Source organism: Mastomys coucha, unplaced genomic scaffold, assembly GCF_008632895.1.
Source record: "Mastomys coucha isolate ucsf_1 unplaced genomic scaffold, UCSF_Mcou_1 pScaffold6, whole genome shotgun sequence".
In the NCBI taxonomy this organism is placed as follows: Eukaryota; Metazoa; Chordata; class Mammalia; order Rodentia; family Muridae; genus Mastomys; species Mastomys coucha.
The window spans coordinates 5,971,491-5,995,869 of record NW_022196912.1 but is presented as its reverse complement, the minus strand read 5'-3'; the positions used below and the strand labels follow the sequence as shown (position 1 = coordinate 5,995,869).

General features: G+C 48.8%; 2 protein-coding genes and 1 long non-coding RNA gene across 6 annotated transcripts in view; 2 read left to right on the top strand and 1 right to left on the bottom strand.

Moving 5' to 3' along the window:
- Positions 1–2,567: 2,567 nt before the first annotated feature.
- On the bottom strand, positions 2,568–8,214 carry LOC116080817. Of its 3 annotated transcripts, none has more exons than XM_031357421.1 (3): positions 8,144–8,214; positions 4,210–6,852; positions 2,568–4,115 (listed from the first exon to the last, which is right to left on the bottom strand). In XM_031357421.1, the coding sequence occupies exon 3, from the start codon at positions 3,700–3,702 to the stop codon at positions 2,701–2,703; it is 1,002 nt and encodes a 333-aa protein (XP_031213281.1). In that variant the 5' UTR covers positions 3,703–4,115; positions 4,210–6,852; positions 8,144–8,214; the 3' UTR covers positions 2,568–2,700. The 3 variants fall into 3 exon arrangements, with proteins under 3 accessions (XP_031213281.1, XP_031213282.1, XP_031213283.1); XM_031357422.1 differs by having other exon boundaries at positions 2,568–4,503; positions 6,758–6,852; XM_031357423.1 differs by having other exon boundaries at positions 2,568–4,358; positions 6,758–6,852.
- Positions 8,215–10,112: 1,898 nt separating this feature from the next.
- The window catches only part of Ttc7a (tetratricopeptide repeat domain 7A), a 105,571-nt gene continuing 91,304 nt past the window's right edge, over positions 10,113–24,379 (top strand). For both annotated transcript variants that reach the window (XM_031357419.1, XM_031357420.1), the window contains exons 1-3: positions 10,113–10,327; positions 15,928–16,091; positions 20,143–20,311. In XM_031357419.1, coding sequence (XP_031213279.1) covers positions 10,141–10,327; positions 15,928–16,091; positions 20,143–20,311 — 520 coding nt within the window. In that variant the 5' untranslated portion in view covers positions 10,113–10,140. The remainder of the gene's footprint in view (positions 10,328–15,927; positions 16,092–20,142; positions 20,312–24,379) is intronic.
- The window catches only part of LOC116080821, a 6,209-nt gene continuing 3,496 nt past the window's right edge, over positions 21,667–24,379 (top strand). The window contains exon 1 of the long non-coding RNA XR_004114619.1: positions 21,667–24,373. This is a non-coding gene — a long non-coding RNA (uncharacterized LOC116080821). The remainder of the gene's footprint in view (positions 24,374–24,379) is intronic.

The following is a 24,379-nucleotide window of genomic DNA, read 5'->3' as shown; positions in this document are numbered from 1 at the left end:
GCCATGTGTGAACACACTGATGACAACCTGGCATGTAGGCCACACTAATGACAACCTGCCATGTGAGAACACGGTGATGACAACTGCCATGTGTGAACACACTGATGACATCTTGACATGTGAGAACACACTGATGACAATGTACCATGTGTGCCATACTAATGACAATCTGTCATGTGTGAACACATTGATGACAACCTGCCATGTGAGAACACACTGAGGGACAACCTGCCACGTGTGCACACTGATGACAATGTACCATGTGTGCTACACTGATGACAACCTACCATAAGTGCTACATGTGTGCCAAACTGACATGCATGACACACTGATGAGAACCTGACATGTGTACCACAATAATCACAACCTGCCATGTGTGTCACATTAATGACAACCTACTATGTGTGCTATACCAATGACAACCAGACATGTGTGTCACACTGATGACAACCTGCCATGTGATAACACACTGATGAAAACCTGCCATGTGGGCCACACTGATGACAACCTGCCATGTGTGAACACACTGATGAAAACCTGCCATGTGATAACACACTGATGAAAACCTGCCATGTGGGCCACACTGATGACAACCTGCCATGTGGACCACACTGATGACAACGTGCCATGTGTGAACACACTGATGAAAACCTGCCATGTGTGAACATACTGATGACAACCTGCCATGTGATAACACACTGATGACAACCTGCCATGAATCAACACACTGATGACAACCTAATATGTGTGAACACACTGATGAAAACCTGCCATGTGTGAACACACTGATGACAACTGCCATGAATTAACACACTGATGACAACCTAATATGTGTGAATACACTGATGAAAACCTGCCATGTGTGAGCACACTGATCACTATGTCCTATCCATGCCATACTAATGACAATTGGCCATGTGTGAACACACTGATGACATCCTGCCATGGGTGCCACTCTGATGGTAACCTGCCATGAGTGAACAAACTGATGACAACCTGCCATGTGATAACACGCTGATGACAACTGGCCATGTGTGCCACACTAATGACAACCTGCCATGGGTGCCACACTGATGAAAACCTGCAGTGAGTGAACACACTAAAGACATCCTTCCATGTGAAAAAACACTGATGAAAAACTTCCATGTGTTCCACTCTGATGACAACATGCCATGTGTGAACACAGAGATGACAATGACCATGTATGAGCATGCTGATGACAACCTGCCACACCAAAGTGATGAAAACCTGCAATGTGTGAACACACTAATGACAATCTGCCATGTGTGCCACACTGATGACAACTGCAAAGTGTGAACACACTGACAACTACATGTCATATGTGAACACACTTATAAAAACTGTCATGTGTGTACACACTAACGAAAACCTGCCACATGTGGGCCACACTCATGACAACTGCAAAATGTGAACACATTGATGGCTACATGCCATGTTTGAACACATTTATGACAACCTGCCATGTATGAAAACACTGATGCCAATCTGCCAAGGGTACCACTCTGATGCCAACATGCCACGTGTGCCACACTGATGACAACCTGACATTTGTGTACAATGATGACAACCAGCCATGTGTTAACAAAGTGAAGACAACCTACCATGCATGAACAAACTAATGACAATCTGCCATATGTAAACACAGATATGACAACCTTCCATGTGTGCCAGCACTGATGACAACCTGCCATGTGTGAAGGCACTGATAACAACCTGGCATCTGTGCCACTGTAATGATAACCTGCCATGATTGACACACTGATGACAACCTGCCATGTGATAACACACTGATGATAACCTGCCATGTGTACCACACTGATGACAAATTGCCATAAGTGCCACATGGATGACAACCTGCCATATTTGCCATATGGATGACAATCTGACATGCATGCCACACTCTTCAGAACCTGACATGTGTGCCACACTGATGACAACCTGCCATTTGTGTACACTGACGTAAACAAAGTGATGACAACCTACCATGCATGAACAAACTGATGACAACCTGTCATACAAAAACACACAGAAGACAACCTCCCATGTGTGACATACAGATAACCTGATATGTGTGAATATGCTGATGTCAAACTACCATATGTGAACACACTGCTGACAATGTGCCATGTGTGAACACACCAATGACAACCTATGTTATGTGCCACACTGATCACAACCTGCCATGAGGGCCACACTGATGACCAATTGCCATGAGTGCCACATGGATGACAATCTGCCATGTGTACCACATGGGTTACAATCTGACATGCATGCCACACTGATTTCAACCTGCCATGTGTGAGCACACTAATGACAACCTGCCATGTGTACACACACTAATGACAATCTGCCATGTGTGAACACACTAATGACAACCTGTCATGTGTGAACACACTAATGGTAACCTGCCATGTGTGAACATACTAATGACAATCTGACATGTGTGAACACACTGACAATCTGCCACATGTGAACATACTGATGAAAACCTGCCATGTGTGCCAAATGCTTGACAACCTTCCATGTGTGCCACTCTCTTGACAACCTCATATGTATTCCACACTGATGACAACCTGACACTAATGACAACCTGCAATGTATGAACATTGATGAAAAACTGCCATGTGTGCCACACTGATGACAACCTCCCATGTGTGAACACACTGATGACAACCTCCCTTATGTGCCAGACTCACAATGACCTCCCACGTGTACCACACTGATGATTAACTGCCATGTGTGCCTCCATGATGACAACATGCCATGTGTGATCACACTGGTGACAACCTGCCATTTGTGAAAACACTGTTGACAACCTGGCATGTGTGAACACACTGATGACAACCTCCCATGTGTGAACACACTAGTGTTAACCTGCCATGTGTGAATAGACTGATGATATCCGGCTATGTGTGAACATACTGATGACAACCTGACATGTGTAAACATATTGAAGACAATGTCCCATGTGTTGACACAGTGATGACAACCTGGCATGTGTGCCACACTGAAACTTGCCATGTGTGAACACACTGATGAAAACCTGATATGAGTGCCACACTGATGACAACCTGTGATGTGTGAACACACTGATAACCACCTACCATGTGTGAACGCACTGATGACAACTAGCCATGTGTAACACTCGGATAACAACCAGCCATGTGTGCTACTCTGAAGACAAACTGCCATGTGTGAACACACTAATGGTAACCTGCCATGTGTGAACACACCGATGACATCCTGCCATGTGTGAACATACTGATGACAACTTGACATGTGTGAACATACTGAACACAATGTCCCATGTGTTGACACAGTGATGACAACCTGGCATGTGTGCCACACTAATGAAAACTTGCCATGTATGAACACACTGATGAAAACCTGATATGAGTGCCACACTGATGACAACCTCTGATGTGTGAACACACTGATGACAACCTGCCATGTGTGAACATACTGATGACAACTTGACATGTGTGAACATACTGAACACAATGTCCCATGTGTTGACACAGTGATGACAACCTGGCATGTGTGCCACACTGATAACAACCTCTGATGTGTGAACACACTGATGACAACCTGCCATGTGCTAACGCACTGATGACAACTGGCCATGTGTAAACACTCAGATGACAACCTGCCATGTGGGCCCCACGGATGACAACCTGCCATGTGTGAACACACTTATGACTACCTGCCATGTGTGCCCTACTGATGACAAACTCCCATGAGTCAACACACTGAAGACAACCTGACATGTGTGAACACACTGATGACATCCTGCCATGTGAGCAACACTGATGACAACTTGCTATGTGTGAACACACTTATGACTACCTGCCATGTGTGCCATACTGATACAATGTGACCTGCGTGCCACACTGATGACCTGCCCAGTGTGCCACACCATAGTCTGATAGCGTGAGTAGTTCAATTGCTGATGTCTTTGTCTTAAAGCCGTGTTTTACATCCACAATCGACCATTTTAGGGTGACAGAATGTGAGAAGAGGTCACTCAAGGCAGCACATTGTCAGCATTCTAGGTTGTGCAGGAACTCTCATCCAAGCAGGGAGGAATCAAGAGTCTGTAGGGAGAGAAAGTAGTCCGACTCATGGCTTCATTTCTAGATGGCTGGGAGCACTGGGTGCCCTCTGGCCTCACTGTTCACACCACCATACCTGCTGCTTCAGTGACTTAGGAGGCAAGGAGGATAGCTGGAGTCACACATAGCTGTCTTCTGCTCACCGTGAAAGTCACCGTTCAGTCATGGAAGTCCACAGAGAGCCAGAGGAGACCTCACTTCAACTGTTACATTACCTTTCCAACACTGGAACAAAATACACCATGGGAATGACTTTATGGAAAGAGAGATTCTAGTTTTTTACTCAAGGTTTCAGAGGGCTACAGTCCATCATAGCTGGGACAGGAAGAGTGGTCATCCCGGAGTAAGGCGACTTTCGGCTGTCCACAGGCTGGCAAGACAGGAAGCAGAGGGCAACTAGAACTAATGGCCAGGCTATGCTCTTCAGATCATCCCATCATCGACCCAGTTCCACCTGCCACGCTCCATCTCAAAAGGCCCCAAACTCCCAGACACAGCACCATTTTGTTGAGGAATGAGCCTTTAAAGCACAAGCCGGCGAGGACCTTTTACATTCAAAAAATAACAAGGTGCACGGCTCCTGACTGTCTCTGAGGCCCTGGGCTTCCTACCTGGAGCATAACAGAGTGAAACAGTGATGGATATGCGTCTTTGGAGCTGAAGCTCCTCTCGGTTTTTATTAAGTTCCCAAATAGTGGATTTATTTTGTTTTCCAACAATAAGAAGACTATTTTAGGAGTTTGTTGATTGCCTGTCTTAATATGACAATCATCTGTCCTTAGGGTGTCTGTCTGATTTACAGCACTACTGCTGGCCTGCCTTCTGTTCCCACCATGTTTACTGTGCATCCACAGAGGAAGCCTCCAACAGGACAAATGTGGACTCTACATCAATTCTAACTGCCATGGAGCAAATTTTGTCTTTTTTCAAAACTTTAATGCACCTTTCCTCAGGCTTGTTTCATTTTACCAGTGAGTTCAGGAGAATCTCTCCAAAGCTCTTACTGTAGGAACTGTGGAAACTTCTGGCTGTGAGTCTCTGCGCCCCTGAGCCCCTGAGCCATACCATGCATAGTCAACTCAGCTTACCATTCTCGGGCTCTGATGTGTCTTGATCTGTAGTTTCTTTGGGCCAGACATCTTACATGCAAACCTGTGCACTTGACTTTCTAAATTGCATCCTTCTATGACATGACAGTTTAGGATTGAATTTAAAGTTACAGTGGTTACTGGTGGGAGGGATGGCTCAGTGGTTAAGAGCCCTGACTGCTCTTCCTGAGTTCAGTTCCCAGTAACAACATGGTGGCCCACAACCATCTGTAGTGGGATCTGATGGCTTCTTCTAGTGTGTCTGAAGACAGTGACTGTGTACATGAAATAAATAAATCTTTAAAAAAAATTACAGTGGTTACTACAACAAACTTCTGATGCGAACAAAATCCACTTGGGAGGAGCTTTAGAACAGAGTGGAACAAAAATGCAGGCGCACAAGAGTCTTCATTTGTTTATAATAGCATGAGGAAGCATTGCAAAGGAATCAGATTCCAAAGCAATTCATGAATGGATTCCTTGAACAAAGCAAAATAAACTATACATAGCATAAAACTATCTTTGAGGTCACCCACATCAGAGTTCAACCCTTTCATTCTCTTCTCCTACCACTCTGCTTGCCTCCATCCCGCCTAGGTCTCTGCTGGCACTTCCTATCTATAGATAGCCAGACACTACAACATCCACTAACCTCTAAAAGGTAAATCTCCAGCCAGGCAGTGGTGGCGCACGCCTTTAATCCCAGCACTTGGGAGGCAGAACTCAGATTTCTGAGTTTGAGGCCAGCCTGGTCTACAGAGTGAGTTCCAGGACAGCCAGGGCTATACAGAAAAACTCTGTCTTGAAAAACCAAAAATCAAAAAACCAAAACCAAAAACAAAAAAACAGATAAACCTCCATTAAAATACAGCGGAGGGAGTCTGCATGGTACAGTTATGTTTTGATTTCATTCTCAGTTAAAAGCCATTGTCCATTGTAGAGGAATTTAGCATTGTTTTGGCAGTATATCATCAAGATATTAATTAGTTCATTTGGATAGTTGGTACTTCAGAGGCAGAAAGTTCAATTAAAAAAAAAAAAACAAAGATAGGAAGATCTTCTATAGTGACTTAAAAGAAACTGAATTTCATTTAAAAATAAGGTTTAAGTTAGCATGGGTTTTGGTCAGGGTATTTTGAAGTCCATCTTTGCATTTAGTTAAGAGAGGAGCCCAAAGGAGCCTTCAGGAAGAACCTTGGAACCTGATGCTAGACAGATAGTATTTAGCAAGTCAGGAAGCAGGAGTGCTCTAGCTATTCTGCCTTTGTGAGTAGCGTCAAACCATAAAGAGATTTAGTATGCAAGCAGAACCCAGAGTGGGAAATAGTCCTGCAGCCAGGCCTTCCAAACCAAAGAGCCCACAGATTCAGAAACTGAAAGTGGGGGTTCAGGAGGGGCAAGTCACAAGAGAGGGTGTTCCAGTTCACATTTTACTCTTGAACCAACAAGGGAACACATCCCTAAAGGTTAAAAGACATTATTTCAAACTATTGATAATTATTGACATAGGTACAATATTGTCAGTAAGATTCTCACTCTCCACTTGCTCCCAGCACCAACTCGGATGCCCTTATGAGGTCCCAGAGCCTCACAGTTGTCATGTGCATCACTTTTCCTGGTGTGTCTTTAGACTAAAAACAAACAAACAAAAACCAAACACAATGAACAACAACAACAACAAAACAAACAAACCCTCAACAGTTCTATTTGTCTTCTCTAGAGGAAATCAACACTATATGGTGTCTGTGTCAGACTCACTGGGTATCCTTCTCGTTTTCCCAAGTGCCCAACCAAGAACTCAAGGCATAATGTCCCCTGGGACTCTCTTCTTATTCAGTACCTGGATGACCTTTTCCCGACTCCTACAAAGGAGAACTGTAAGACTGAGTCACCCCTCCGCTTACTTCTCTAGCTCAGAGAGGACCTAAGAGTGCCACACACAGGTTAATTTGTAAGGAAAGGGCAAGATTTATTCCATGGAGGTAAACCCTTTATTCTAGAAAACCAGGCACCCCAAAGGTTTCCAGACAAACTAGAGAAAAGATAATTACGAGGGTTTTTGATTCTTACAGACAACTGCAGGCAGCGTGATCTCACCTTCTCTGAAATTCCTGTGTTGTTAATTTGGCCTAACCAAGTCCCTAGTAACCTTTCCCCAGTGGATCCAAGGCTTTCGGGGAGTTAGAATTGGCTCAATACTGTGTGCTTCTGGGCCTACAGAAGTATCATAAACCTTTCAACATCCAAGTATGTGAGAGACCTCACTGAGCCCTTACCTTCAGAAGTGTCACCAATATCCCATCCCAGACTTTCGTACAGTCCAGGGGCAAACCCTTTCACTTGTCTAGGGACAGCCACTTACAATGCAGTCAGAGCAGCCCTCAGGGCTGCTTTCAATCCTCGTGCCTTTTGTTGCCCATTAAAAGATGCACACTCCTGCTCATTGTGGAGGTGCACACCGTTAGTATCAGCACTCAGGAGGCTTGGTGTACTCAGTGAGTTCCAGGCCAGACCTGTCTCAAACAAAATTCCAACCTGCAGCCCCACCCGTCACCCCCGTTCTTCCTCCATGAAATTCATTGTCTTTCTTAGAAATGCTAGTAAGACTGCTGAGGTCAAAGCTGTCCCTCTCCACGTGGAGCAGTAAAATCATTGGGTGACCACCATGATGTTGGTCAGTAGCTTTGGTAAGCTGGCATAAGAGTGCTCTTGACTAAATTTATCCTAAATTCTTATCTGTGAGATTCAAGATTATTTAAATAAAATAATAACATTACTTTTTTTTTTAAGGATCCTGCTATGGATCCCAGGCTGGCCTTGAATTCTTTTTAATCCCCCTGACTTTAGTTTCCAAATGCTACGATAGAAGGCATGCACACCACATGCAACAAACTCCACTTTGTTGCTTGCCCTTTATCTCACCAGATGTTATTAATGCAGTCACAGCTCTGTGATTTTTGTTTGTTCTTTTTCCTATAGGTTTTCACTCTCCTGAAAAAAAAAGAATGTTGGTCATTAGAAGATGAGGGTCTTGGCTCTGCTGGAAAAGAGCTGAGACGTGGTCAGCTGAGCACGTGGAGGAACACTCGCTTTGTATCTGAAACATGAGCTCCGTGTCCTCCCCTGTGCCCACACTCAAATTAATGACAGGGCCAAACAGACAAGTAGCAATGCTCTCTGCAGCCAGTGGTTGACAGAGGAATGGGAAGAAAAGATGAGGTTTCCTTGTTTCTGTCAGTCTACCCTCCCCGCTTCTGTCAATCCTGCTGTTCGCTCCAGCCCCAGGGGTAACTCCCGCGAACAATCTGACTAGGTAAATTGAAAGTGCATTCTCAGGACACCCAAGTCAGTCTGTCACTCTTTCTGCCTTCCCCAACCTTCTCCCCCCCCCCCCCCCCCCCCGCCCTCGCCCGCTGCCGCTGCCGCCGCTGCCGCCTCGGTGAAACCTAGTTATGCGGAACCCCGTGTTCTGCACACAGGGGCAGGGCATCTTGCCTTCCAGGGAGATCCCACGGAGAAGCAGGAATTTTGATAGGGACCGACCCTGATGATGGGCGTCAGGAGCCTGTGCTCTGATAAACCCGAAAACCTTAGTTCGGTTCGGAAACTTGAAGCTGTGAATTTCCCAGCAGCAAGGGGTAGGGAGTGGAAGGACCTCCAGGAGAGATAGAAAGCGGTCAGTTTCAAACTTCTGGGAGTCTACTGAAAAGCTTGCCTTAAATCATCCTCGAAAGTTTTCGGACTGGACCTCACAACAAGTGACTTAAGTACCGGCCCTGGGGATTTTCAGTGTTGGCTGTGGTTTGAGCTATATCCTCAATTCCCAGGCAGGATTGACAGCTCCAGTCTCACCGAGGGTGGGGTCAAGGTACTTGCCTTCTAGCCACGGTAGTCCTGGCTCCTCCCTCCAAGCCCCGCCCTGAGTCCTTGAGCTTCTGGGCACCGCGGGCCTTAGAGCCAAGCAGAGCGGAATCGGGCGCTCCCTGCAGTTGTGATCAGCCTTTAGACACCAAAATAAAGTAGCAGTAAGTGGAAAAGCAGCTGAGATCCTCTTTTAGAACCCAGAGTAGGGAGTCCGGTGGAAAGAGGAGTCCGGCAGTTAAAACAAACATAAGCCCTCTCCGAGTTGGGGACATCCGAAGAGCTTAGGGACTTGCCCCCGGCCGGTCTATCCGCAGCCCGGTGGGCGCAGCGCGTTGCATCCGGCCGCGATCCCCAAGAGCCCCGGGACTAGGGCTGACCTGTCGGCCGCTCCTCGGATTTGTGACGTGCCTGCAGACTGTGGCAGTGACGGGGCCACCACACAAAGCCGGGCGGTCCGGGCGGAGGACCCCAGACCAAGAGTCCTGACGGGATGGGGAGGGAACTGGGAGCGAGGCGCCCCCCGGCGCCCGGACTCCCCGCAGCATAAAAGTGAGCAGCCAGACAGCGGCGGGGGGCCGCCGGGGGGCGGGCCGAGATCGCCCGGTGCGCGCTTGGCTCCTGTGGCCTCGCTGGCCGCCCGCGCGCCCGGCCCGGCGTGGGATAGCCACACCCACCTCGGGGTGGAGCCGCGGCCCGGGGAGGATCCGCTGTTGGAGACGCCCAAGCACTGGGCGGGGACTGTGGCAGCAGCTGCTGCACAGGCGGAGACAGCGGCGTCAGGAGCTGCTGCAGCAGCGGCGGAGGCTGCTTCTAGACCCCTTAGGGTCGCGCAGCCGCAGCCCCAGTCCGGAGGCTCCAGACGGTGCGCTGGGCGCTGCCGCTGCTGCGGCTGCTGCGGGCCCTCTGCCGCTTCCCGGGCCCCCTCTGCCACCAGGGCCCCGGATGCCGTCTGCACTCCAGTGGAGCCTGCTGGAAAGTGCGCCCCAGCCTGGACGCCGCCCCCGGCCTGGTCTCCACTCCTCTGCCGCGCCTCCCATGACAGCTCCCGCTCGAAGATGGCTGCGAAGGGCGCGCACGGCACCCACCTGAAGGTGGAGAGCGAGGTGGAGCGCTGCCGCGCCGAGGGCCAGTGGGACCGCGTGTTCGAGCTGGTCCGGCATCTGCAGATGCTGGGCATTTCCGGCGGCGGCAGTAGCAACCGGCGAAACAGCCCGAGCGGCAGGTTCACCTTTCTGGACACCGGTGAGTGAGGGAAGGGCTGGCTTCCCTCGGAGCGAGCGCGCGAAAAGCACCGCCTCGTCCAGGAAGCGCGACTCGACCGGCCGTCCGGAGCTGGCGCTGGGCGCTACCCTCCGGCTTGCCGAGGCAGTTAGGAAAGTCGTCTGTCCCAAGAGAAAAATCGCTTTGCAGATTAGGTGTTTGAAGAGAAGAGAGAGAAAGAGAAAACGTTTGTGGTCTCTGCCTTTTAAGGTCACGTGGGTAACCCTACGGTGAAATGGAGGTTTCTGTAGGTATCAGAGAAGTGCGTTCATTGGACCGGACCCTCTCCTCCCTAAACTGTCGAAACTCCCTCATGTTAAATTTGTTCCTCTGTGTCTTCTCTTATTTTCTCCTCAAATAAAGTTGAAACCAAGCTCTGTCCACTGCAGACTTAGACCGAGGCGTTTGTTGAGCATTTGGGTAGGGCGGAGAAGAGGCCGACGAGCCTCAGTTTCTTCTCCAGTGGCAGACACTGGCGGCACCCAGTCCGGACAACCTATGGCTTTAGCAGCAGGGCTGGTTTAGTTGGGCTGGGCTCTTGTGCTGGGGCGGGAAAGCACCCTAATGTGGTGGAGGGAGAACCCCGCCCAGTCTCTAGACCCAGATTCTGTTTCGGGTGTCTTGCTCTCTGCCTTGAGGCCGCCGCGTGTGCCCACCCACCTTTTCCAAAGGGGGCAGAGAATGAGTGCAAATACAAAGAGTTTTCCAAAACTATCCAGCCCAGGACACCCCTGTGGGAGCGATGGGGTGATTATAATAACAGTAATACCCTGCTCCAATATAGTGTGGACTGTGTGCCTCACAGCCCTGGGGACTTTAGTCATCACTACTCCCAGCGACTCCTATTTCCTGTATTTGCTGTATTTATAGGTAAATAGCTTCATCAATCAGCCAATAAGTTGTGAAGTCTGAACCCAGGATTCTGAGTACATCTTTTCATTTGTTCTATGTTCTAAGATGCATACTCTTGCAGAGCACCCAGGGTGGATAGGAGGCAGAATGGCAGAGAGTTGTGGCTTAGATTGTAGAGCTGAGGAGGAGCAGCTGGCTTCAGAGTAGTGGCAGACCTCGTAATAAACCTCTGGTTGTTTGGGAAGGGCCAGGCATTTGCAGGTGTTTGCCCATAGAAGTCCTGCAGGAGGCCAGGGGGTCTGAGCATGGCAGAGGGAAGCGGTCAGGTTCTCCCTGTTCCAGGAAATTTACAGGAATCCTCTGGACTGGTGAGGGTGGGACACGCTCAGGTGTTGGTACCTGGTACCCCATGTGGGAATATGAGTGAGACTGGCCCCCACAGAGCAAGATGCAGTGCGTGGCCCCAGACAGGAAGCAGAGCCTCCTTCCATCCCGTGGGCCTGCTTTTCCTGCATTCTTCTTCAGATTGTCCCAGGAGGCTCAGCACTTGGCTAATCAGTATCACAGAAATAAAAAGTTTAGGGAGTCAAAAAGGTAAGGGAAGAATGGATTCAAAGATGGACTTTAAAATTAGTCTGCAGGCCTGCTGGACATGGCATCACGTGTCTGCAGTCCTATCTCATGGGAGCCAGAGGCAGAGGGTGGTTTTGAGTTTGAGGCCAGTCTGGGCAGTGTGTGTATATTGGAATTTTTTGAGAAGTTATTTCGATGACAACACAACTGACCAGTAAAAACAGATGGCTTCTCTTGCTCAGCTGTGGATGATTTTTCTCTCATTGTTAAATTTAGATACACAATCTCAACCTACACAACATACACATATGTGCACATGCACACACACGCACACCACCAGCACCACCAGCACCAGCACCAGCACCACCAGCACCACCACCACCACCACCAGCACCACCACCACCACCACCAGCACCACCACCACCACCACCACCACCACTGACAATGACAAGAGGAAGGAAAGCAAATACTGCCAGAGCGTGCAGAACATTTTTGGTTGACAGCTATTTCTCTTTCTCTGGATTCCGTAGTTACTCAGAGAATAGGAACCTCTTTTGGGAAAATAATGTTGGTGTTCATCCGTTTAACTGCAGTCTAGGAAGGAGAATCTTTTGATTGTTTTTGGATGTGATGGCACACACCACATCTCAGCACTGGAAAGAAGGTAGAGGCAGAAGGATCTCTATGAGTTCCAGGACAGCCTAGGCTACATAGTGAGTTACAGGACAGCCTGGGCTACATAGTACATAGTGAGACCCTGACCAAAAAAAAAAAAAAAAGAATTCATCTTTATTTTTTTTTAATTTTTGTGTATTTTAATTCTGCACGTAGATGTGTAGACATGAGTGAATATGCCCATGGAAGCAGGAAGAGGGTATTCGATCCTTGGGTTCCCTATAACCACTGAGCCATCTTTGTCGCTTAGATTATTAGGAACTCATCTGTCCTGTCAGACTCAGTAGGTGACCCAATGGTGACATAATGAGGAAAAGGACTGAAGGTACTAAGGGTGAGGGTGGCCAAACCCAGACGTCCACATTCACTGAGGCACTGGGGGCCTGCTGCATCAGCGCTTTCTGAGGAGATTTAGAGCGACATCAGACGTAGGTTCCAGAAGACTCGGAGGAGCTGGCTCCTGGTTGAAGGAGCTGAAGCAGCCCAGCCCAGTCGTTTTCCCCAGTCTGAATAGGCTGCTCCTCTTCTGGGGGAGGTAGTTACTATCTCTGTGTGCGTTCTTCAAATCACATCCGGTGCAATTTGGTGAGCATAGGTGCCAAGAACTTTGCAGCCCAGTCTGTGGCATTGAGGTTGTGTGAAAACAAAGCCGGTCCAGTATTTTGATTAGATTTTTTTAACAACTTTCCCCATTACTTTTATTTATTTTATCTGAGGGGCAGGTGTACTTGAGTGTTCTTAAAGTTAGGGAGCGACTCGCAGGAAGTTGCTTTTTCCTCCCACCATGGAGATTCTGAAGACCTAACTGAGGTTGACAGGCAAGATGAAAAGTCTTGCTTGAGTTGTCTGGCAGCCAGCCAGTGTTTTAAGCCTGTGAGCACTTTATACTGAAACATTTACAAAATACTTTGAGAAGGGAGAAGGAACCCCATCAGCCGACTTCAGTGGTTGTGAGCTCATGAACAATCTTTTAAATAAGTTAACTGACATTTTATTTGTGTGTGTGCACGTGTGTGCGTGTGCACACGTGTGCATGCATATGCTCGCATGCTCTCCTGTCAGAGAACAGCTTGTCACTTTTCTCCTCCCACTGTGGGGTCCTTGAGATCAAACACAGCTTGTCAGACTTAGTAGCCTCTTTACTTGCTGAGCCATCCTGATACTCATCATGAACAACCATTTTTTTCAGATTGTTCCCCCATTGCTCTCCCATGCTTTACTATTTCAGTACGAATTTATGAAATAAGAACCTATTAAAAATATAACCGCTCCACCATAATGGCCGCTCAAACCCACCATCTTTTGGGTTTGTTTTTCAGCTGAGTGATTTGTTTTTTTTAAAAAAAAAGCCGGAACACTGCCTTAAAAAGAGCTGCGATGTAAGTGTGTGAGGCAGGCGGTCTCTGTCATCTTCTCCCAAGTCCATGCTTGGAAGACCCTAGTCACTGCAGGCCTGTGGGGACAGAAGCCACAGAGACTCCTCTGCCAGTTTGATGTATGTGGAGGAGAAGAGAAGGCTAACTTGACCTATACTTCCTAGCTGCAGAGGGGCACATTTGAGGTGGTGGCCTCCAGGGATAGTGCCTGGGCCTGCTCCTTGAGAGCTTAAGAGGCCTGAGAGGCCTCTGGCACTCAGAACAGGTCAGGGGAGAGGTGGTGGCCACTCTCTCAGGAGCCGGATGAGCCTGGTGAGGGACAGCTCACTGGAGCTGGCTTGGAACCCTGGGCAGAGCCCTGAGCCACAAGCGCGCAGAGGTACACAGCTCTGGAAGGAGCTGGGGCTGATGACCCATCCTTGCTCTTCCAGGCTCTTCCAGCTGGGATTGGGAAATGAGGGTTGCCTTCCCTGATTGCTGGCACTGTTGTGTGCACTGCTTTTTTCCTTCTTTCTTTTATGAGGCAGTGTCTCACAAAGTAGCTCTAGCTGGCCCGGAACTCGATATTTAGACTAAGCTAGCCTGGAACTTGCAGAGATCTGATGCTGCTATTGGGATTAAGGGGCTGTCAGCACCATGGCCTGCTCACTCTGCTTGCTTGCTTGCTTCCTTTCTTCTTTTGACAGGGCCTCACCATGATCTCACTATGTAGACTAGGGTGACCTCAAACTCTGAGATCTGCCTGCCTCTTCCTCACTCTGTTACCAGTTTAGCTTGAAGTTCCTCCCACAGTTGCACATACAGAACACCTTCAGTCCATGTTGTAGTGGCAGGATGCCCCTTTTTATGGACATACAGAATATTAATTAGCCACCCATTGATGGGTATAAAGCCTCTCTGTTGTTTTTTGTTGTTATTGTTGTTTTTTGTTTTGTTTTCTTGCTAGTATATGTGCTGCTGGGTGAGGAATTGCAAGGAGGTTGTTTTACACATGTGCAAAGGCATCTGTAGGATTTGCCAAGTAGCCCTTCCTAGACGTTTCTTCAACTTATGTCTCATCAGCACTCAATGATAGTTGGAGAGGTGCACTTTTACAGGCAGATTCTCAAAATGTTAATTTTAAAAACCAAGGTTGGCAACTTTGGATCTGATGATGCCTCCTTGGGGCAAACCCTCGTGGGATTGTGTGGCTGCGATTCAGGCTGCTTGGTGCTGTTCGGGAGGGAGACTCCCGAAGGAGGGCTGCAGAATTTGCCCCAGGACTGAGCAAAGGCAGCGATTCTCAGAAAGAGAGCAGTGTAGCAGCTGAAAGCATTGTGAAGAGGTGGGACAGAGCAGATGCGCCTAGAGTTACTACAGGAACTGACATAGCTCCTCAGTCCATCCGCTTCCTCTCAGGAAGACTCCGAGATCTGACTTACCTGACAGGTATTTATTAGTTCATTGAATAGTTCTCCTGGGTGATGGGGCAGGGAGTGAGCATAGCCTCGTGAGACTGTTGGACTTTAAGCTCTGCGTGCCAGATACCTGGCTCCCCTGTGGGGTGTGTGTGTGTGTGTGTCTGTCTGTCTGTCTCTCTGTTTGCCATAGGTAGCAGGAATGTGTAGTGACAAAATTGGAGTTTCATTGTTATAGGGGAAGCACAATCAAGTATTCTAAAGCTACTTGTCAGGCAATGAGGTATGCAGTCAGCTCCTGTATGTGAGAGAATTCTTGAAAATGACTTGCCTTGCAACACAGGAAACCGTACATGCCACATTTACTCTTTGGCTTTAGGTCGTCCCAAGCAACACTAAAGTCCCTTAAGATGGGGCAAGTCGATTACGCAACCTCGGAAACTAGGAGAGTGTGAAATGGCCTATGAAGCCCTCCGTTCTCCCCTTCCCTGGTTTGAGTGGGTGGGTGCTTTTTGTTTTTTGATTGGTTCTTGCTCTGTTGCCCAGACTGCATTAGAATGCTCTTCTGTCCTCAAAGACTATTTAAGTTGATGGGAATGCACCTTTATCTTCTCAGACTTGAGCCATTGTGCTGGGTAGGGGTGGTTCGGGGCTCAGGATATCTACTATGCATGTTTAAGGAGTCAAGGATCCTTGTTTTGTTTTTCAGAGGACTTTGGGAAATTGCTGCTAGCGGAGGCTCTTCTGGAACAGTGTTTGAAGGATAACCAGGACAAAATAAAAGATTCCATCCCTTTGCTGGAGAAGACCAATCACAGGCTGAATGAAGCCAAGGACAACCTGAGCAGCATCCTTAACAATGGGAAGCTGCCGGTGAGTCTTCAGGTTGTCTTACTCAGAGGTCAGGGCAGAGGGGGTGCTCTCTAGGCAGCAGGTGGATTCTTATGGATCTTAAGTAGCTCCCATGGATGTGGAGAAGGGGCGGGGAAGGCAGCCCGGAGGTGCCTCCTCCTTTTATCAGAATCCTTCAATCTGGGTGTTTCCTTGAGTCCCAGCTACCTCAGCTCTGTGGAGATAAGTGACTGCCCTAGCTTCTGCTATCCGCTGGGCTCCAGAACTGCAGCATCTCATTAAGGCTTCCTAGGTACTTTTTAATGATGCCTTTAGCCCCACTTCTGGGAGAGGCAAATATAGTTCCACCTGCTGTGATGTCTCAAGCTGTTGAGATGCCCAAAGAACTGGAGTGGGAATAAAATAATGACCAAGGAAGCTTCTAGGGATTTCACTCTCAGAGTAAGGCCTTCTCGTCTGTTATTTCCTACTGGGCACCTTCGTGAGAGTGCAGGGACATGAGGCAGAGATAGGACAGGTGGCTGAAGATCTACTTAGCAAGGGGGCATCGTTATCCTAAGCCGAGGAATTCTTGCAGACATCCACTTGGCCAGGATGTGTGATCCTGACTGGCTAGATCGACAGACCAAGAAGACCTAACATGCAGACTTTTAATGTTGCCAAGTGACGACGCTAGAGAAATCACAGTATAGCGGAGTAACTATATAGTTATCATTGCTCCATAAGAGAACGATACCATCCCTGGAGTGTTTGATTGCTCTGTTGTAAACTGTCATTAGTCCACAGGGATCTGCCAACAGCAACACCCACTCTTTATTGCCTGAGTGTGTCCCTCCAAATCTTGGTGCCCTTTCACCCATGAGCACAGTCATAATCACGGCCCGTGGCCTGTATTTATCTTGCTTCTCTCTCGGGCAGTTGAGAGCTGTGTTCTGGACTTTGCCCTATGAATGCCCTTAGCCTCCCTGGGATGAGAGGTGGGGAGTGGGTGTTATTGTGTCTCTCTCACCACAGGGAAGATGGGGCTGAGTAGGGAGGACTTGAGCCTGTAGCTTGAGACCTCTGCATGGGAAGGCAAAGCCACAGCTGAGAGAGGGTGTGTGGGCTGGGTCCTGCTGGGGAGGTGTTACCCTGAGTCCTGGCTGGGGAAATAAACTAACAAATGGCTTTTGAAAAATTAGCCTTTGAGGGAGTAAAGGTAGTCAGAATGGAGTAGGTGTGTAAGCATGGTGGGAACTTCACAGAAGGGAGCTTCCTGAGACTGAGGAGGGGCTCAGGGATGAGGTGACAGTCTGGGCAGGTGTAGGGAAAGGTTCTAAGGGAGCAAAGGCAATGAAGGATAGGAATTCACCAAACTCAGAGACTCACGGGGATAGAGAATAGAAGGTTGTCTTCCATAGGGCCTGGCTATGTCTCACCCTGTCCCCCCTCTCTCTTTTCTATTTTTTTATTAGATACTTTATTTGCATTTCAAATGATGTCCCCTTTCCTGGTTTCCCCTCTGAAAACTCCCTATTCCCTCCTCCTGCCCCTGCTCACCAACCCACCCTCTCCTGCTTCCTGGCCCTGGCATTCCCCTACACTGGGGCATCGAGCCTTCACAGGACCAAGGGCCATTCCTCCCATTGATGTCCAACAAGGCCATCTTCTGCTACATATGCAGCTGGAACCATGGGCCTCCATGTGTACTCTGGTTGGTGGTTTAGTCCCTGGGAACTCTGGGGGAATCTGGTTGATATTGTTGTTCTTCCTAAGGGGTTGCAAACCCCTTCAGCTCCTTCAGTACGTTCTCTAACTCCTCCATTGGGGACTGTCTTAGTCAGGGTTTCTATTCCTGCACAAACATCATGACCATGTAGCTAGTTGGGGAGGAAAGGGTTTATTCAGCTTACACTTCCACATGGCTGTTCATCACCAGAGGAAGTCAGGACTGGAACTCAAGCAGGTCAGGAAGCAGGAGCTGATGCAGAGGCCATGGAGAGATGTTCCTTACTGGCTTGCTTCCCCTGGCTTGCTCAGCCTGCTCTCTTATAGAACCCAAGACTTCCAGCCCAGGGATGGCACCACCCACAAGGGGCCCTCCCCCTTGATCACTAATTGAGAAAATGCCCCACAGCTGGATCTCATGGAGGCACTTCCCCAACTGAAGCTCCCTTCTCTGTGATAACTGCAGCCTGTGTCAAGTTGACACATAAAACCAGCCAGTACAGGGACCCTGTATTTGTCAGGCACTGGCAGAACCTCTCAGGAGACAGCTATATCAGGCTCCTGTCAGCAAGCACTTGTTGACATCCACTACTCAGCTATTAAAAACGATAAATATATGAAATTCTTAGGCAAGTGGATGGAACTAGAAAATATTATCCTGAGTGAGGTGACCTAACCACAAAAGAACACACATGGTATGCCCTCACTGATAGGTGGATATTAGCCCAGAAGCTCAGAATGCCCAAGATACAATTCACAGACCACATGGAGCTCAAGAAGAAGGAAGACCAAAGTGCGGATACTTCAGTCTTTAGAAAGGGGAACAAAATACCCATGGGAGGTGCTAGAACCTTTAAGATTGGTTAAGATCGCTGACTATGGGTCCAAAGGACCCCGGTTCAAATCCCAGCTCCTTCCTGATGGCTCCCAGCCCTCTGAACTGTCATTTGCAGGGCAGTGGTGGCACACGCCTTTAATCCTAGCACTTGAGAGGCAAAGGCAGGCTGATTTCTGAGTTCAAAGCCAGCCTGGTCTACAGAGTGACCTCCAGGACAGCCAGGGCTACACAGAGAAACCATGTCTCGAAACAAACAAACAAACAATACCCATGGGAGGAGATAGAGACTTATATAAGTCATATGTATATATATATATATATATATATATATATATATATATATATATATATATATATATATATACATACATATACACACACAGTATATTTATAGTGTGGAGCAGAGACTGTAGGCAAGACCATCCAGAGACTGCCCCACCTGGGGATCCATCCCATATATAGTCATCACCCTGTCTCTCTTACTTGGTCACTTAGAGAGACAATGGTGATGAGATGGAGGAGGTTCTCCTGGGATCACAGATACCCTGACCCACTGCAGACTGGAAGTCTCCAGCCTGTGGGAAAGGTTGGGATTGGAAACAGGACTTCATCTCCAAGAGCTGTATAGTCTGGCTGGTGCCCTTGTGCCAAGGTCCATGGCCAGAGTGTGGCCTAATAGGCAAGTTGTGCACAAGGCTGTAGCAAGGGCCACTCTGAGATGGAAGATCTCAGAGTAGACTTCCGGCTAGTGCTAAAGTTCAGGGCTCCTGCCAGCCAGCTCAGCTCAGGCTCTCAGTCAGCGGTACTGGGTGATTTGGCAGTGAGCACATGCCCTGCCAGGGTAGCTCGGCCAGGGCTAAGCAGAGCAGCTGTGTTCCTAAGGAGGCTGTGAGAGTCCTCTGAGTGGTGGAGACACCGAGAGGGCAGCATTTGGATTAGGCATTCTGGGTCTCACAGGTTCTGCACTTAGCCTTACTTCTGCTAAGATGAGGATGGTGGCCCAGCAAGCCCTCACCTTCTGTCCCATCCTGCTAATGTGGCTTCCCCTTCCAAAGGACCTGCTGCAGGGTGCAGGCGACAGCTTCAGGGTTCACCTGAGCTCTTTTTAAAGCCTTTCACCTAATTTCTCTAATTTCACTTAGTACACGCACACTCTGTAAGTTTTGGGCTCCATAAAATTTGGCTCATTCACTGCCCCCAAGTATTCAGAATGTGTGCTGAATTTCTGAGGAGTCAGCCTGGATCAGAGCCTTGTGGGGGCTTCAGAAGAGAAGACAGGGCCCAACTCTACAACTACCTGAAGTCAAGACGAGAAGCAATTAGGGATAGTCTAAGCGTTTTATTAGGAGCCACAGTGTAGGCAGTAGAGTCTGTGGACTTGGTTGTGGAGACAGGGGAGCACATGGAAGACTTCCTGGAGGAGGAAGAAGAGTTTTGAAGTCTTGGGCCAATCGTGGCTTGTAACTCAGTAGGCGAGGGGTAGAAGGTTTTGGGTGGGAGCCTCTTAACACATCTCTGTCTTTTCAGCCACAATACATGTGTGAGGCCATGCTGATCCTGGGCAAGCTGCATTATGTGGAGGGCTCATACCGGGACGCCGTCAGCATGTATGCACGGGCTGGGATCGATGACATAGCCATGGAGAACAAGCCCCTGTATCAGATGCGGTTGCTGTCGGAGGCCTTTGTCATCAAAGGTAGTTGAGCCTCTTTGGGCTCCCCCACTGTCCAGCTGGCCCACTCTGATCTCAGGCACCCGGAGCAGGCAGCAGCATACATGGGGTAGTGAAAAACACATTTGGGTTGGGGGCTGCAAGGCATGTCCAGATATTAACCCCAGGCCGTGGCTATACAATGCTGTTCAAGGAGAGCACTAAGGGCAGCCTAGTGCTCAAGGGACTGGTGGAGTCTGGTTCTTACCTGGGTGGGCTTTGTTGTTGACAACTAGTCACCACACTGGATGCCTCTTTACCTTTCTTGGCTGTAATTGACCTTCTTGTTGGGCCTGGTGTATCACTCTCCTTGTGCAGGGCCTCTGTTGTGAGCAGAGAGGGGCTGCCGAGACCCAACAATAAGGACTCCCTGTCCTGGAGTCCCTCCACCCTCCCAAGCCAAAGAACACGTTAGAAGGAGGATTGAGGCTTACAGAGGAAATGGACCTTACCCAAAGTTACCCATTTGGAGCAAGGACCTGAATCACCAGTCTGATGTTAACATAGGAAAAGTGTTTTCCCTCCCCGTCCCGACACAGATGTTTTCCTTTGTAGGCTTTGGGTCTTCATTGAAGTAACTGTGACATCTGTAGAGGACCTGGGCTCTGGCTGGAGGGGTCCTGAGGTCCCTGTGTCCTTTGCCTATTGAGTCCACTATTTTTAGAAGCCTACCAAGTTAGTTTCCCTGGGCAGATGGGCTGGAGATACCCACCTGTTGGACTCAGCCAGTAAGGGTCTTCCCCTGCTCGATCGCACCTTATGCCGCAGGCCAGTCTTGGGGAGCGATCGCACCTTATACCTCAGGCCAGTCTTGGTGCTCAGATCTTTGGGGTTTCGTGGGAAGCACTTCAGCTGTGGATGTCCTGAACTGAGTATCCCCCCTTGGGGCTCCTTCTCGGGCCTTTCTCTTACCAGCCTTGCTCAGTATGTATTGCTCTCTGTGTCCTGCTCTCTACTCTCTCCAGCATGCCTCCAGCTTCTTGGGGGAACACAGTCCTGGTGGTCAGAGGTCCTGCCAGGGAGGTAAGGATCCAGCATTGCTCGCATGGGCCAAATGGGCCGCTTGGCTGCAGCAGGCTGTTGCTGGCTCCCCCATCCCTCAGTGGCTGCATGTGTCCTCTCCTGCCACTTGCCTGACTCCTCTGCTTGTCCTCCCTGTCCTGTTGCAGTGACCACACCTGCTGCTTGGCATGCCAGGGTTTGCCTGAGCCCAAGTGTGCTTGATACCATGCACAAGGCCGTCAGTGTGTGCATATTGTGACCTAGAGGAGACTGTGGGATCCGGAGGGCACACGGGGAGATGGGAAGGGCTGATTGTGGGACTGGCTTCATTTGAGAGCATGAGGGCAGTGACAGCAGGAGCCCCAAGCTCACAGAGTAATGTCATAGCAGCCATTCCATCTTCACGCCAAGTCAGGTGTGGCTCACCTGGGTCCCCAGGTTACACATGAGGAGCAGAGGTTGCAGTGGCTCCTGCCAGAGCTCACAGAGCAGGATTTTAACCTGGGCAGTCAGACAACCTCTGGCATAGTCCTCAGGATTGTAGGTGGAAAGGAGTTACACCAAATCCTTGTGTTCTAGATAAGGACACTGAGATGGTGGCAGGGAAGCCGTTTACCGAGTACATTACTTAGCTTCGGTTGGGACTAGCATCCTCCATGTCCTGTCAATTTTGGCTCTTTCTGCTTCTGGGTGACCTCTGAATGAGCCAGCCTGGCCCAGTTCCAGCACTTCCGGCTCTCAGACTATAGCTTTCTTTTTCTTTTTCCAATTTTGCACATGTGTTATATGCATGTTTGTGTGTATAAATGTGGGTCCTCATGCATGTGTGTGCATGCATGTGTGTGGGGCTCTGAAGTTAGTGTTGGGAACCATCTTTAATTGCTCTTCTTCCATTCTCACTGAGGCAGGGTCTCTCAAATGCAGAGTTTGCCCTGAGATGCTATCTCTGCCTTCCGACATTGAGATTACAACAAGCTGCCATTCCTGTGGGTTTTGGAGATCCCATCTCTGGTCTTTATGGTTGTATGGCAAGTCCTTTAACCACTGAGCAATCTCCTCAGCCCCCCCTCCTTTTTCAAGGGTGGGGTTCATTTGGTGCTACCCAGTACACCCCTGGCTAAGAGGGAGAGGACAGAACTTCTGTGTTAGAGCGGGGCCCGAGCTAGCTAGCCTGGGACCAAATGTGGGCTGCTATTCTTTTTCTGGGTTTCAGGACTGGTTTCTGGTCCCTCCATTCCCATCCTCAAAGACATGAAGGCATGCCCACTCGTAGCTTCCCCTTTAGAGCAGAGGGACTTGGCTGTGGCCCTCAGGGCGTCCTATAAGGACACAAGATATACTCCTTATCAGACTGGGACTCTTGTTCCCAGGGTGTCAAAGGTGCTGACTTTAAACCTCACTGGGAACCTTGAGACAGGGCCTTAGGTGTATAGTAGTTTGGGTTTCTGTTGTCCAAAGAGCAGCCTTTGACACATGTATGTCTGTATACTATGTCGGGGAATACTTGACCGTCCAACTTCTCTAAGGGCAAAAAGAGGTATTATCCATTCCAGGTTCATTCAGAAGCAATAGAGGACTGGCAAAATGGCTTTCTTATGTGATGGCATTCCAGTGGGTACGGGCTCTTGCCATCAAGCAAGATGTCTTAGTCACTGTTCTGTTGCTGTGAAGACACACCACGACCAAGGCAATTCTTATAAAAGACAGCATTTAATTGGGGCTGGCTTACAGTGCCAGAGGTTGAGTCCATTGTCAACATGGCAGCAAGAGACTGGGCCCAGCATGGACTTTGAAACCTCAAAGTCCACTCCCAGTAACATACTTCCTCTGACAAGGCCACGCCCTTAATCCTTCTCATTCCTATAAAAGAGTTTCACTCACTGGCGACTAGGCATTTAAATGTATGAGCTTATGAGGGCTGCTCTCAGGCAGGCCACTGTACCTGGTGATCTGAGTTAGTGCTTGGCACTCACGTGGTGAGAGGAGAGAGCAGGTGTCCTCTAAATTTTATGCTGTGTGCACATAAATGAATAGATGTAGAAAGAAGCCCAAAACAATGGAGAAATACATTTGCTCCACTAAAATAGAAAAAGAAAATGCCTTCATGAAAAGACATTTCTAAGATTCTGCCCCTTGCTTTCTCTTGAGTCACTGTCCTGGCTGGTCCTGTCCTTCTTTCTTACTTGAAGCATGAACCCCAACATTGCATTTGGGCAGGCTAAGTGATCCCTGCACAAACATCTCCCTGGGTTTTCAGAGTGGAGCATCTCTTCTCCACCAGGCTCTTTGTGGTATGTTCACCCTATTCTGTAAACTCAGTGGGCTCCTTCCTCCTGGAGTCCGGTCTCTACTGTCTCTTGAGCTCTCTGACCCACATTCCACTAAGAAATATGATGTGCCAGCAGTTGACCAGGCAGGCACCTGGTAGGGATGCCAAGGGTGAACAGCTAGGTCGGTTCCCTTTTGTGAAAGTGGACACGTGAGTGGAGCCTGCCTAGTGTGGTACGGCTCCAGGGAAGCAGCATTCTAGAAGTTGCCAGAATTGGGGGTATGAGCTCCCTGGTGCCATTCCTTCCTGTCAAGCCTTAGTCGGTCTTAAAAGTAGTGAAGTCTGCTGTCTCTAAAAAGCAGAAAATAGAAAACCACAAAGAAGGCGGGTCTGTAGTTTATAGCCATGGACTCTGCATGGCCATGATGTTTTGGCCACTTGGCTGACCCCAGGCCTGTTTCATGAGAGACTCAGTCTGGGCTCTCAGCCTTTAGTTTGTGAAGAATAGGTTGCTGCTGCTGCTGCTGCTGGGCAGTTCCCCTTTTAGTGTGAGCGGAACACCTCATGTGTTTTATGGTCTAGTGTGAGCAGAACACCTCAGGTGTCTTATGGTCTAGTGTGAGCGGAACACCTCAGGTATATTATGGTTTAGTGTGAGTGGAACACTTCAGGTATATTATGGTCTAGTGTGAGTGGAACACCTCAGGTGTCTTATGGTCTAGTGTGAGCGGAACACCTCAGGTGTCCTGTGGTCTAGTGTGAGCGGAACACCTCAGGTGCCC